General features: G+C 42.5%; 1 protein-coding gene across 1 annotated transcript in view; it reads right to left on the reverse strand.

Annotated features, from left to right (window-relative positions):
- The window catches only part of msh3 (mutS homolog 3 (E. coli)), a 35230-nt gene that overhangs the window by 1604 nt on the left and 17770 nt on the right, over positions 1-15856 (reverse strand). The window contains exons 22-24 of the mRNA XM_061071907.1: positions 10039-10225; positions 847-979; positions 531-699 (exon numbers count right to left, since the gene is read on the reverse strand). Of these exons, the coding sequence (XP_060927890.1) occupies positions 531-699; positions 847-979; positions 10039-10225 (489 nt within the window). The remainder of the gene's footprint in view (positions 1-530; positions 700-846; positions 980-10038; positions 10226-15856) is intronic.

A 15856-nucleotide genomic window follows, 5' to 3' on the forward strand; every position in this document is an offset into this window, starting at 1 on the left:
TAAAGCTTAAATAAACATTCAGTTTAGTGTCGGTGGAGCTTTGACTCCATGTTTTCAGTCGCTGGGCTCCTTTTGTGCTTAATAATGTTACAGAAACTCTGCAAAAACACAGGAGTAGAATATTTTATGATTTTTTGGGGGGTTTAAAAGCTACGCCTGCAAATTAGTATTTCACTATTTCAAATCTTATCGTAGAGTATTATTAATACTTTGTGTTTTCAAGGCTTAAAATACAGGATTTCATTGTCTCACCTGTAACTGAGGGAACACCCCCCACTGACACAGCCCCTGGCGCCGGACTCAAACAGATGCATCTTTGAAACATCCAGTTTGAACCACAGACTCTCCATTATAATGTTTTGAGTCCAAAAGCACAAACTGAGATGGCAAAAAAAATTCCTCCGGGCACAAAATAAATGACAAATGCTTTCTCAGGCTAAGTTGTTGCCTCAAAAACAGATGTTGATGTGTAAAATCAGCAGAGCAACCTTTTACAGATTGGTAATGGTGAATATGTGTGGTCGCTGTACCTCCTGGCTTTCACCACGTTCTCCATCTCTCTGGATTTACGAGCAGCAGTGTGTAGTATAGAATCTGGGATGTCGGCCAGACGGGCGACATTCAGGCCGTAGCTGCGCCCTGCAGCTCCTCCAGTTAGCTGGTAGAGGAAGGTGATGAACTCGGGCTGAACCTCATCGCCTGTAAGCAAACACACATGTGTAAACCCTAAAATCCCAGCAAAGTGCCAGTAGACAACATTACATTGTTGGAGTAGGACTGTTCAAAATCTAACTGCATTACAGTCAAACCCATAATTTCCACCATCAAACAAAAATACACACATACCCTCAGTGTCAGTAGCAATATCAGGGTCATTGAGTAGGAAAGCCATATGGTAGTTAGCCACATGTCTGGGATACGCCTGCTCCAGCTCACACAGAGGGGGATAATGGGTCACAAACAGGGTTTGGGCTTTGACCTAAAAAAAGGAAAAGGGTGTTAATATCCAGAAAAATGTGGTCTGCAGGCAGGGACCCTGGCGGCTCTCCAGAGTCAGCTGATATCAAAATGTTCAGGTTTAGGGAAACTATATAAACAGGGTCAGTGGAGTGTGAATACAATCTGTATGATGTGTCCACAGTCAGAAAACATCCTGGTGAGGGGTAGAAACCCTTCAGAGCTGCAGGCAGCATCACTGTATGGCTGCTCTGTAGAAGCCTGCCAGAGAAGCTTGTCTCTTCTGTTATTTTTGAGCGGTGGAATATGTCTCTCTGGCAGCAGGTAAAAGTAAAAGTACAGAAGATGAAGTAACGTCACTTGTGCTGACCCTCCAGTGTTTGGTTTAACTGGAAACTGAGCTGCTGCCTTCCCAGTTCCCTCCTACTCACCAGCTTTGCACAGTGCCCATGAAAAATGAGATCTGATAACAGACTGGAGAAGAGACAACCTTAAAAAATAATAAAAACTCAGGCAGCCGACATTTTAACATATTGCTGTTTAACACATTCATATCACAGACCACATTTTCTTACCAGGTGTAAAGAGGTTAGATAAAGTTCATGACAATCCATCCAGTACATGTGGAGACGTTTCATCTAAAACAACATATGTCGACCTGCCTGTTGTCCTGAAGACAGAAGTCCGTGGATCAACAAAGTTTGACTGTAGATAAAGACATAACACATTTCCACTCCCTCACACTATCAAAGAAATGAAGCCATAATATCCCGGACACGAATGACGCCATCTTGCACCACGTGGCTGGGAGCTCCCATCGATTCACCAGTTTAACCAATCGCGAGTCAGCCTCAGCTGTCGATCATGATGCTTTTATTAGTCCATGTCCCATCCGCTAACATGGAGGAGGTGGTATCTATGACCTATATTCTGCAGCCAGCCACCAGGGGTGATCCAGTTTTATATAAATCAAAGGGTCTAAAATAAGAGGAAAGAAAGAAAGAAAGAAAACAAAGTACAGAGCGAATGTATTATGTAACGTTATCTGTCTGTTTCCACAACTAAGAAACACAAAGAGCAGAGCAGCTACATGTACTGTGCTTTGGCCCAGTGTTACTTAGCTGCCTCTGTGCCCTGCAGTGTGCTGAGCCAATACATGGCGACAAGCTTTGTCTACATTACCACTGGTCTGAACACACACACACGCAGCATTGTGTCACTTTTCCCATTTATTTGCATCTTTTTTCTTTCTTTCTCTTGAGGATTTCTGCCGTCAATATCTCACAGTTTTTCTGGCCTGTTCTCGGCCACTGGAGGCACATTCGGCAACGAAAAGGCTCTTCACCTCATCCCGTTATTCTTTAATCTCTGTCGGGCCTGGTAGCCGCCCAGAGGCTGCATGATTGAACTCTGGCAGTAAGGTTAAGTGATGAAAATCACAAAAAGCGGGTGGCGCTGAGCCTCTCTGCCAAATGCATGCACACACATTTTCCTCTGAGCACTGTACTCTCAGGACAGCTGCTGAGAGCTCTTAACCAAAACAAATGCAGTTCCTTTTCCTGCTTACTTTAACAACCTAGTCACTCAAATGGAGCAGGGTGAGCAAAACACTATGAAATTTCTCCCACACATATTATAACTCAGTTGTGACAAACTGTTGAAAAACAATTATATACGCAGCATTAAAAATCCAAGAGCTCGAGTTAATAATCCTTAAATCCACGATTGTAATGATAACAAATCATACAGGAGTTCTCAGGGTGGAGAAGGAGGTCTGGGTCTTACATCATCGCAGCAGACAGGCGGCTACAGGACTCGGCTAACTCCAGGATCAGCCCGCTAACCGCTCGGTCTAAGAAAGGTCACATGTCACGAGTAATACTTCCCACTAAAAGAGACATGCAAGGTCACTCCCACGTTTCTTACTGAGACACACAGAGCTGCACCTGCAGAAACGCACACACAACAAGCTCATACGTGCACACACACGCGCGAGCTGCATCAATCCTTCCTGTCCACCTACACTGAAAAGTAAAAGCAAACGGAGGATGGCAGAGGGAGGCTGCAGCCTGGATAATGGTCTGATTAGCTGCTAATGGAAGCTCATTACCGGACCACCCCAGGGTAAAGTGGCAACCTTGTTCAGCAGAGTTAGACTATCTGATGAAATTACTGCTGAAACAATTAGCCAATTAATTGATTAGTAACAGGCAATTTTGAAGATCAAATAACCATCGTTTTAACGATTAGCTGGTTCCAGGCGTAATGATCGTATACATCCATGTTAACAGTGTCTATATGAATGAATGAGCAGAAGTTACTGCTACTTCGCATATCTCGTCATATATAATCTTGTGTAAACAAAAAGAAAACTTTCCGGTTAATCAAAGAAATAATTAATCAGAAACTAAGTTTTTGGCCACTTGGGGGCAGCAGAACCAAAACAGGGTAACAGGACAGACAACTGAAACAATTTGTTAAAAGACACCAAAACTGAACTGTCAGTCGATACATTTACAGAGCTTTGCCCCTACACAAACATTGCTAATTTTAAAAAACTGACTGATTTTTAAAAAGGACATATCCACTAAATGTCGCAAAAACAGAATCTAATTTTGGCTACACTTTTTCCCGTACTTCATGTTCTCACTGAGTTGTTGCACAAGTTCTTACCCAAGAACCAACACAAAAAAAAATGGTGCCACATGGTAGCTCTGCTCCACAGCAAGTTAGTGAAGCAACATTTGCCAGAGAAATTCGTGGTATCAACAGCAACAAGCTAGCGCGTGTTGTCATTATTCCTCCTGTAACCTGTCGCAAATAAAAAACAGCCATGTGACATACATACCTAAGCTACTCACACATTGAGAAGCGGAAAAGGTCTGAGTATTCTGAGATGACTATACAGACAAAAACATATGATTTGAAGATGGAAGAAGATCACACAGTCATACACGTTCTCTGAATCGTGCCACCTGGTCCACTACTTCTTGTTCACAAAAATAAGTCGTAGTGTGTGTTTCAGCGTACACCTGTAGAGCACCATTACTCCCATGACATGTTGTCAAACGCATCTACTCTCCAATCTGAACCTGAGGAAAGGGCTGGAGGTGTCGACATAACCATCGATGTCTCCGACCCCTCACTTCTCGTTGGGCAGTTAGACAAGAATCCAATTCTCACTCAAGCCAACACCCTTTGTGTTCTCACCTCTCAACTAACAAGGCAGAGTGTGTGTGTGTGTGGGGGGGGGGGGGGAGGATGGACAGATTTGGTGTAAATGAGGCACTTGCATTACTCACCTCTGACTTAGGCTCTGAGTCCAATTTGTTCTCTTATTGTTCTAAATTATAATAGGTTCAGTGAAAAAGGTGCGATGACCTTTCCTTTAGGTCAAGTTTTACCACTAATATTAAAGTACATACTGTTAAAGATGGTGACTTCACACCTGTGGTTTGATTTATTTGGTCTGAATCAAGGAAAAACTGGACATTGTTACTTTTAATCCTGATCTGGTTCATGTCAAATTGGCTTTTTTAAAAATGAAGTCCAGTTACGTTCCACATAAACTGCTTGTGTTGGCACAGCATTTGTGTGTTCTTATAGTTAAGGCTAATTTATGCTGACTTACGAAAAGAGCTAGTAAGCGTCACTACCCAGACACTTCCACACGTCCCTTACGCTAGCATGGTTGTCAAGCAATACATCCACTAGAGGGCGGCGCGGAGTCGAGAGTTTCCGACTACAACAAAACTGGCAAAGATGGAGGAGGTTATGATCAAGACACATAACATCATCATGAAGATGTCTTAATTTTCTTACTAACAGAGTCTCCGATGAAAAAGTTCTGAGACTGTTGACATTTTTTCCTCACTTGAACTGTTGGCTACACTTGCCCCCCCCCCCCCAAATTTCCAGTGGTACTTCTCCATGTCCTCTGTTTCGTGCACAACTGTAAACTTTCAGAACACGTACACAGATACAGATGGTGGTACTGCCTCATTTTGTCTGTTTCGTAAGATTTCAGAAGACGAGCACAAATACAAATCAAATAAATTCGGCGTACGGACAGAAGGCTCTTTCCAACAGGTGTTAAGACTTTTGCTAAATCTTACAAAATCTGTCCCAGACGACTTATCATTTGAGGAGGGGGAAAAAAATAAAGAAAAGACCTATATCTGGAGTTTTTTATTTTTTATATTGAGTATTTGACAAAGGAAAAAAATACTTTTGTGATAGAAATATGGTTTTCTTTCCTTGCATCATCTTGCAGCCCTTCAGGCTTTTATCCCAAGACCCTTTTTGCGTTCCCGACCCACATGTTGGGTAACCACTGCACACAAAAAAAACACTCCAGCTAGAAATGTTGACAAAGGAACGCAGTCACAGCGACGAGCATCTTGTGCGTCTGAGCACGGTGCAGGGACGATAGTGCAGTGGAGCACACGTGGGTCTCTGGTGGAGCTTTGTGCATCAGCGCACCGGACCATTTACGCCCACGTGGAAGAATACATTCTTCTGGAAAATGTACCCATGAGTGTGGAGCCAAAAAGTGAGCTTTAGTGTGTTGTAGTGTAAAGCTGGGCCGGGATGCTCGGTACTCTACTACCACAGAACAGTATTAGAGAGTCTGAGTCATGCTGTGATCAGAGAGTTGTGTGTCGTGCTAAGTTAAGTGTGAAGCTAATGGCAGGACCTGCTGTAAGCGTGAATAAAAGTGAGAGCCCGTGTGAGCGGTGGCTAGAAAAGACCATGAGGTAAAAGGAGTAAATTATATAAGTGTGCACTGAAACAATCTGATGCTGTCCGTGATTTCACCCTGCAAGTTCTAGCAGAAGCGATCCTCTCTCGTCTGCCTCTCTGTTTCTCTTTTATTGCTGCGCCAAGGCTGTCTCTCTTTTTATTGAGTGGTGTTACGAAACCCATCTACATTCTTAACTACCTCTCAGGTGAGTGCTGGGGAACAGGGGGGACGCTGCGTTACAATAACAACAGAGTCACAGAGAAAGTAGTCTTGACTTTTGACATGAAAGGAGTCTGGCGAGGAGGAGGAGGAGGCGGAGGAAGAGGAAGAGGGCAACAAGTCAGAGGAGGAAGGGGACAGAGTAGGAGGAAGAGGAGGGAGCATTAAACACTGCCGGTCTGCCTGTATCCAGGATATCTCCCTTTGTGCTTTTTATTTGTCTTGCCTTTGATAGCAAGGGCCTTTCTAACAAATCAATGCTGTTATACAATAGGTAGTTGGAGTGCTCCCTCCTCCTGCCAGCAGCAGCTCCATTCTTACACATCCTCGCGCTACGCTCTCCAGCAGGATTACACAACGTCAAAGACTCAGTCCAAAAATTAATGTGGACCTGGCAAAACATTAGAACTGGAAGGAGGTTTGTGAAAATAAATATTTACTCCTTTATATATGAACAGGGGTAACTCGGGGTAATTTGGAGCTGTTTGATTGAGGTCTTGGAAAAGAGAAAGTAAATAAATACCAAAATACCAGATCTCCTGGATTGGACACGGCTTCGACTTCACATATGGAAGGAATTGGATTGGATTGTATTAATGGTTAAACCCACAGAGGGAATGTGTCCCTGTGGAGTGACGCTGGAGGTACAACATGAGGCTCATCCTTTCCTAACCACCAGGACGCCCAGAGTCCCCGGCGGTCAGATAAACAGCTGGTGGCCTGTTTCTCCACAGTAGAGTTCTTCAAGTGCAAGATTAAATACATGATTCCTGAGGTCAGCGGAGACAAAGTGATTCTGCTGAATCCTTTCTACCCACAGAAGCTACTGCCTCAAGGCACCAACACTACACACACATAAACACATAAACATACAAACATTAGATTATAGTAGTTTTTGTCTGTGTGGTGTAGATCTGATCTTGCTGACTACACACTTTCGTGGAACTTGATTCCTATATAAGCAATATCGACAGGCTGTGGCTCAGGTGGTAAAGTGGGTTGTCCACTGATGGGAATGTCGGTGGATAAAACACTGGCTTGTCTATTCAAAGCGTCCTTGGGCAAAAATACTGAACCCTCCAAACTGTTTCATCAGTGTCTGAGGGCATGTGTGATACAGAAAAACTATTTATAGAAGGGATGTGTGAATTTGAGTGTGAAAGGTTGAATGCAACCTGTAGTAAGAAGTGCTCTGAGTGGTCGTTAAGACGAGAGAAGCTCTACATAAATACCACTTAACTTACCTCCAGTGTATCGACATCTAGAGCCTGGACCATATGGATTGTTGGGGGCTGATGCCAATACTGATGTAAGCTGGTGAAAATGTTCTGATAGCGTACACTGTACAATACGGAATATTAAAAAAGACGTCGTTATGAAAGTCTCGTGAAAAAGTAATTAAGGTTTGACATTTTACAACCGTGGATTTTATTATGAATAAATAACTCTAAATAAAAGGAAAAAGCAACTACATGGTACTTTTCACATTAGGAAACGCAGGGATATGTCGAACGCAGATACGGATACGTCTGTGAAAAGCAAAGAGACACATATTTTGTTTCTAATTCAAGTTTCTGCGTTTATTTTATGTTCCCCTGCGAGTTGCTCAGTCTCTGTTTGTCCAAAATAAACAAACAACAAAGTTTCAGAGCTGCAGAGTCAGGTGATAACTCTTGGTATAGGAATTATACTACAACTCTTCACATTACATGATCAAACATGATTAATTATTAATACAGGAAATATTGATTAATGCAGCTTTAAATGGACCAGTTCAGCCTCAATGATTTATCTTGTAAATCATTACATTAGATACATTATCATACATCTATCTGCTGTTACCATCATCTTTGATAGCAAAGTTATTAGTCCAGCTATAAATATCCTCTCCCCACACACAGACGACTGCCCACAGAATACACAGGTATGTAAATGTCATATGTTCAAAGAGCCTGAGTTCTACAACACTGAAACGGAAAAATCTGCCAGATTCTTTATCACAAGCAAAGTCCTTCTGCATTAATTAAAAATGCATTCCCGCTATTTCCTGCACTTGATCTAACAGCAGAGGTGCGTGTGTTCAAATCCACAGGGGAAGGACCTTATTTGTCACATAGATAAAGAGATCACACAGGTTAGAAAAATATCCTGACTGTTAGTTGAGATCGTGAACGGAAGCGTCTCCTCACAACCTGAAGCGCGGAGCCATGCCAAAGTTAAATAATGAGTTTTCCGCGCTCACACTATTGATTCAGTCGTTCAACACAAATTGGTACATACAAGTTTACGGAACAATTAGTTCTACACAAATTAACTTGGCAATGCCTGTATTGATAAACCCCTCAATTTTTAACACAAACATCCACCCCCCCTCTCCTCTAGTGGTCTCTCATGTGCACTGAGACACTGAAAAGGCTCCTGACTTTGCCATTTCACACAATCCCAGCGGAACACTCACACAAACACACGCACACACAAAAACACACATACAGCCGTGTTTCCATGACTTCAGGGAAAAAGACATTGACTTACATTCATTTCCTGGAGACTGAATGTTACTCAAGCCCGACCTTACCCCAACCTTTAATGATTTTTCTTACGGAGACTTGATATCTGTCCCCACCATGTCCTCAGATGTGACTGTGTAAAGAGGCTTAGGTCCTCACAACATTAGCGCACACACACACACACACACACACACACACACACACACACACACACACACACACACACACACACACACACACACACACACACACACACACACACACACACACACACACACACACACACACACACACACACACACACACACAGGAATATCGAGCGCTGCATAGCTCTGTATTTTTCCAGCTCTGTCGCTTCTCTTCCTCTTCCCTTGGACTAAAATTGCACCTTTCTTTATTCCACATCATTTTACTGACAGCTGACAAGAATGTGAAGGAAACGTGTTATTATGGCGACGGCACACATGCACACATATTTTCCTTTTTAACCTCAAAGGTGGAAGTTGGACAGCCTGTCATTGGCCTTGATTGTGTGGGCGTCACATGGGGGGGGGGGGGGTTTCAATGAGCCTTGCTGCAGTACGGCATGTCGCACGTCCCTTTAACAATTAGGTATCTAGGGGTCACTCTTCCTTTTCTTTCTCTTTCTTCTTCCAATGCATCCTGTGCTCAAATAGGTTATTAATGCTATAGATCAAGCCTCTCCGCAATTGTGCTCGGTTTTCAAGAGCTGCTCTGCTGCTGCAGCTGCTCTCTGGTGGCTCGTTTCGCGCTGCAAGAAAGAACCAATCATGGCGGCCTGAAGAGCGCACACGATTGAGCACTTGCACAAATAGAAACATGTGCATACCCCTCTTCACTGAGAGCCACTAATTTGAAGGCTAACTGGGCTGTTTCACAGTCCAGAGGGTGTTTCACCAGCGTATATTTCTTTTCCCCTCCATCTCTTTTTCTTCTTTCTCTTTAGAGATAAAATATATAGAAGTTCTTCATTAAAATGTCTTAAGAAACTACTAGATCTATGTTATATATTCTGTTGATTTGTGAACTTATATCATCCAAAATGTTTTCCAACAATGTGCAAACCCAGAGAAATCCTCAATTTCAGGACAGGACTTAGAATTTTTTTGCTTTTTAATTGCGTCACATCTTCTTTATCCCTGGCTTTGCCCGTCTATTGATTGTGAAGACAACAGCTCCCATGATACAAGCTGATTCACGACATCATCAACTAGGTCTTTTGTTATCGTTTTGATTTATATACACCCCTAACTGCCGAGATTACATATTGTACATTTAAATATTTTAATCTGTGTGATTGGTCGACTAAATTATTCAACTTTGCGACACTTCCTATAGGCACCAGAAAACTGGTCACTAATTCAATTAATAATAAGTTGTTGCCCTGGTTAAATGTTGTGTCTAAGATGTTACGCTGTTTCCTGCTTCCTTCCAAGTGAAGCTAACATGACAGTTGTTTCTTGCAGACGCTTGAATCTGGATTAAACGGTGGCAACTTTTGACTTCTGGATTGATTTGTCACTTTTAGATTTATCACTCAGTGTAAATTAGGAACACTACCATCGAAAATACACACAGAAACACACTTACGTCTCTGATGAAGTACTCCAGGGTGGCATGGGCGATGGCGATCCCATCATGGGTGCTCGTGCCCCGCCCCAGCTCATCAAGGATGACCAATGACCGCTCGGTTGCGTGGGAAATGATCTCGGAGGCTTCGGTCAGCTCCTCCATAAACGTACTGCGCCCTTTGAGGATGTTGTCTGAGGCCCCCATCCTGACGACCAATCAGACAAAAGAAGAAACAGAAGCCAGAGGTTAAAAGGTATAACACTTTTTTTTGTTTTTTTAGATGATTAGAGGAATTTGGACTATATCAGCTTTGGCGATCTTAGATTGAAACTGCTGCTTTGACGTAGGAATGTGCCAGGGACCAAATGTATCGTTTCAACAGACACGACCAAAAAGTGACATTCACAAAAATCATTATAAAATCATGAACAAAATAAAGAACCCTTGTGCCACTCATTGTCAAGTGTCTGCAGCAACAGGGTGATCTGTGTTTCTCCTTCCCTTTGATTGTGTGGGTGTACAGGCAGCATACGTTGCATATGTCTGCAGAGAATGGCATTGCTCCCACTGATGTGCTCAATTTGGTCCAAAGCTTTTGATAATAATAAAAATAACCTGAGTTTATGTGCCGGCTTTCAAGAGACCCAAGGACGATTTACCTGTGTCACTAGGGACCAAAAGAAAAAAGAAAAGAATCGACACAGAACAGGACAGAAATAATCAGCAGTAATCAGCAGAGGAAAGCCAAATGGTTTCACTGGTTTCACAGGAAATAAAGAATCTACTGTTTCAAGTCACCATGTGTGTGCTTGTATGGTTCGTAATCACAGTTCACATCCTAAGCGTTGTATAACTTTTTTATAACTTCTTAACTGTTTTTGTGTTATCCATACACTTCCACTATAACTTACTACACAGGATTCAATGAGCGATAGCTGCACTTGTTTATTTACATTCCCGACATCACCTGGTTGATATTATTCGTCTAAAATGGTGAAAATTCGGAAACCTCCCTCAAGAAATAAAGGATTTGTGTGTGTCTGTGTGTGTGCGTGTTTTAATTGGTTCTAAACATTTTAAGGGTCTCGTAGTAGTGTATGCTGAAGATGAATGTTCACCTCCTCATCATCAGGCCGAAGTTAGTGATTTGTGACAGGTTTACGAGAGTTAATTGAAACTTGGAATAAAAGAGGAAGACATTTTTTGGAAAAGAATTGCAAGAGGTCCTGTGTGATGAGAAAAATTATGATTTATGATACCTAATTCCCGCAGAAGGGAACATTTAAAGCCAGTGGCATCGAATCAGCGGCAGTGGAACAAAGCTACCTGATGTTGCCATCTGTCGAGTCCATGTCACTAAATATGTGCAGACGAGAAGAAAAAATACTATGACAACATGTTGAATCCTTCCCGAGCCTCGGAGCCAGTCTGAGCGCTCCTCTGATGCTCGGATGTCGAGCGACAGAGAGACGCTGTGACTCATCTGATGAAAACTCTGCTCCAGCTGGATCGCAGATGCAACATCTCTCAGCCAGTCAGTGTTTCTCACCTCCAAATCTGTCTCTGCCCGTCCTCATTGACCTTCAGCATAAAACCTATCAATGAAACACCAACAGGACCCTGCAGCGCTGTGAGTTACTATGGATACACCGCACGTCACGCAGGAGAGGGGTGTGGCAGACACACTGCTGCATTTCATTAGCCAATTTATATTGGTGTGTATGTGTGTGTGTGTGCGTGCATAAGAAATTGTGACATTGGATCTATACTGCATGGCATACAGGGTGAACAGGATTAGATGGAAAGCCGGGCACACCATGTCCAACCATTGAAGCCCGACCTCCCTCCACCAGCTGGGTGTCCTGCTGCTCTCGTCCTTCTTCCCACCAAACAAACCCATTCCAAAAATAGTCTCCATTTATTATCACCTCACACATTTCAAGTGTTTGTATAACACTCACGAATCCCTCTGTGATTGATCTCTTAGCCATGTTTTCACTCCTGTCCATTTGTACGTCAGTTGGTTGGTTGGCCAACGCAAAAGCTGATGAACAGATTTCCACGCAACTTGGAGGAGGAAGGTGACACGTGTATGTGAACATGTTGTACATCCAGAGGGGCAAAACCAGGGAATGGCTTTCTATACGATTGAGATATTGGGTGTTTTATGACATGTTCACAGATTTACCAGGGAATAATTAATGGATCTTGAATGGAAAGAAAATAAGAATCATCAGAAAAATTGTTGAGGCTTATATCGCCATGTTTTAATGGAGTCTGGCTATTCAGAAATCTTTTTCCAAACTGAGGAGACGTGAGTTCAGTGTTTATTCTTTAATAACAGCTGACGTCTTAAAGAGTGAAAGAAAGAAATCCACACTCCTCCATGCCCATGTGGTTTCACTCTGTATCACCGATCTGTGATGGTAAGCGAATTCAGGATGTTATTTAGTTTATTTAATGTAAGATCCTCATTCTCCCTCTAACAGTCAGAGGAAGAAGCTTTGTGGCAATAGTGGATTTGTGTCAGTGCAACTTTAATGTTGAAAGAAATAGTCTATAAAGAAACTGTTGCTGTTTAAATGAAAGACGGAAACAAATGTCTGATGTTTACTGTGCATGGCTGGAGTTTGTTTTTTTATTTCCTTCAATTGTATTTCACTTGTAAAGTCCATTGACCAATTTTCATGAAGTGGATTTCAGTAGACGAGCAAGTCCAGATCGTAAGGCTGAGCGATGTGGCCAGAATTTATTTTAATATTATTGATTTTAAGTTTAAAGACAGATTTTTGTGCCTAAGTGAATGTTGTGGTTTAACTCTGTGTTCCAAGCAGATGACAAAAACTTTATAAATAGCAAAACATTTTATAAACCTGAGGTAGATCGGTTATGTGTTATACCTGCTCACTGTGGTTAAAGATGATCAATATATATTGGACCTTTGTTTGTTTCTTTTGATGAAAAATATATATTGCAACACATATTAATATTGTTTTATCACCCATCATTTTATCGCCAAATCCAGTCAATACAAGCACATCAACCTGTGACCTTTATTATCCATGTTGCTGAGCTCAGCTCAGATGTGTCGGACTCTTATGAATCATGGATTCCTGTCTGATTTACAGCTCCTGGTCGTGCACACACTAAAGACTAAAGGCCTAAACCAGACCTGCACGCCGCCTACAAGATGGAGCACTGCAGCACTATAAACACTCAGAGGAACAACTGAGTCGATTTAGGATACTGACTCTTCTCCACATGCTCCACATGTTACAACACCCACTTAGGTGAGGAGGTAACACAGAGATCTGCTGGCACTGAAACACCCACCAAGTCTTTCTGGATATTAGCTTCATTTCTGGGCCCCCAAGAGAAGTAGAGAGAAAAAAAAAAGCATCTCCCTGCATCTTCTGATGGGAGATGAGTTTGTGAAAGACTTAAACACAGAATAATCACTGCTAGTCTACGGTCGATTAAAGGTCCTTTTCAAAACACGCTTTTGCATTCTGCTTCTTTGGCTGTTTCCATAACAACCATGAAATGATGGAAGAAGAATGTGCTCCATAACCCGCAGGACTTGATACCGACAAAAAAACACACACGTACGTGTTGAGTTGTGCACAACTGCACGTGCGTACACACGCACCAGGCTGCTGGCTTACTCTGCTTCAGCCTGCAAAAGAGCAGACAAATAATAATGCTTGAATAAGTGAGTGGTTTATGTGTAAAAATCAGTGGAGTGGGCAGGTAAATAAAAACAAAACTGTGAGAAGGGATGCAGCTTAAAAACAATCTCCAGTTTATTAATTTTATCCTCATTGATAATCAATCATCTGGATCGGTTCAGACAGGAGATCCCATTAGACACCTACGCACCATCTCATTACCCCCCAACCCACAAAGTCTGCTTATTCCACTCTAGTAAAACTCACAAGCTCTCGCTCCTTGCCCCCCCTCCCTTTCGCCCATAAACGCATAACATCGCTCAAACACTCTCACACACACACACTCTCTCACTCTCACACGCGCTTGAAGCAATTCCCACTGCTGTGTCTATTATGCTTGACGCAGCAGTGGGAATTGATTGAGCTTTTATTATTAAGAGCGATTTTCCTCGGGATCTTACACTCAGTGATGAGAGGAAGGCTGAGTAGACCAATTAGAAACAGACAGGACAACAGAGGTAAAGGAGGAGGTGGAGAGAGGACAGCGGATACTGTGCAGCTGTGTCTGTTTGTGTGTGTTTGTGTATTTGTGTGTGTGTGTGTGTGTGTGTGTGTGTGTGTGTGTGTGTGTGTGTGTGTGTGTGTGTGTGTGTGTGTGTGTGTGTGGTGTGTTTTCTCTGTGGGTATTAATTAGGTCTGAGTTGCACTTTTTTTCTCTGAGAGGAAGAGATAACCTCCATCATTGATCAGAGACCTGAGTAAACAGAAGAGATACACATGAACGGTTTTGTGTTACATCACATATATGTGGAGGTTCAGTAACTGAAGTACAATCATTCTGGGAACAGGCCGTTTACTGTACTGATCTGGAAGCATTAACTGCACTCAAACCTCAGACTTTTGGAATTGTCTAGAAATATGAAGATTTCTATAAAAACAGATCAACTAAAGATTCATGATGATATACTCAGGCTTTCAGGTGATGACCATGAACTGTAACATCCTCAAGTGTGTCCTTGGTAGTGTGAATAACTCTGCCTGCTCCAAAAAGCCCCCTTTATGAAACAACATTTTAAATCACTAGATCCAGATTTTCGTTTGGATCTGTACCTAAAGATGTGAAGAGCAACCAAATCACCTCATCACACAAATCTGAAGTCAAAACCTGTTTCTCCATAGGATAGAATAAAACACACACACAAACAGTTTTTGGTGTGCTGACACGTAACTGGCTCCCACTGGGTTTATACACAAGAACATGCTTAAACCCACAAAAAAACGACAATTACACACATCTGCAAGCCATTAGGTCTAATCACATGGTGCGGCAGAGGCTGTACAACAGGAACCATATATTGGCCTGTGTTCCACGCTAATGTGTAGTCAGGACTGGAAACTACACAGAGCTTACAGCTACCCTGATGCTAATGAGAGCAATCATCAGTGACAGAGGAGAGAGAGAGAGAGAGAGAGAGAGAGAGAGAGAGAGAGAGAGAGAGAGAGAGAGAGAGAGAGAGAGAGAGAGAGAGAGAGAGAGAGAGAGAGAGAGAGAGAGAGAGAGAGAGAGAGAGAGAGAGAGAGAGAGAGAGAGAGAGAGAGAGAGAGAGAGAGAGAGAGAGAAAGAGAGGGAGAGAGGGAGAGAGAGAGTTGTTCTCCCACAAAGCCTTATTGTCTGATAGGTCCTTCGCTACAGGGAGACGCATCGTAGCGATCAATATCACAACAATGGATCCGGCCTTGTTTAACAACAACCGCCCCCCCCCCCTCACGTATCTCCTCCCGTCTGATGAGGAACAAATGGGATAAGAAGGGATTAGTGTCAATGCTTAAATTAAACTCGACCGTGTCACAGACGAGGAGGCTGACACAAGGTGAGTGAGGTGTGAGTTGCGGGAGATAAAATGTCACTTTTCTCCCCGTTGACCTTGTGTATAATTGCACGATCAAGAAATTAATATTCTGGAGCAGGGTCGTGCTTCACTCACTTAGGTATCACTCTTGTGTTTCTGTCCAATATAAAATACACTTTAGCTTGCAATGGCATCACTTTTAAATATTAGACTAGTTATACAGTATGTGCCTGTAATCGTGGTGTGTATGCTGTTATCTCTCTAATATATCGACCAGGAGAACATCGACATGATTTTTGTCGCAAATGCAAATAAAGA

The sequence above is a fragment of the Limanda limanda genome, chromosome 5, assembly GCF_963576545.1.
Source record: "Limanda limanda chromosome 5, fLimLim1.1, whole genome shotgun sequence".
Lineage (NCBI taxonomy): Eukaryota > Metazoa > Chordata > Actinopteri > Pleuronectiformes > Pleuronectidae > Limanda > Limanda limanda.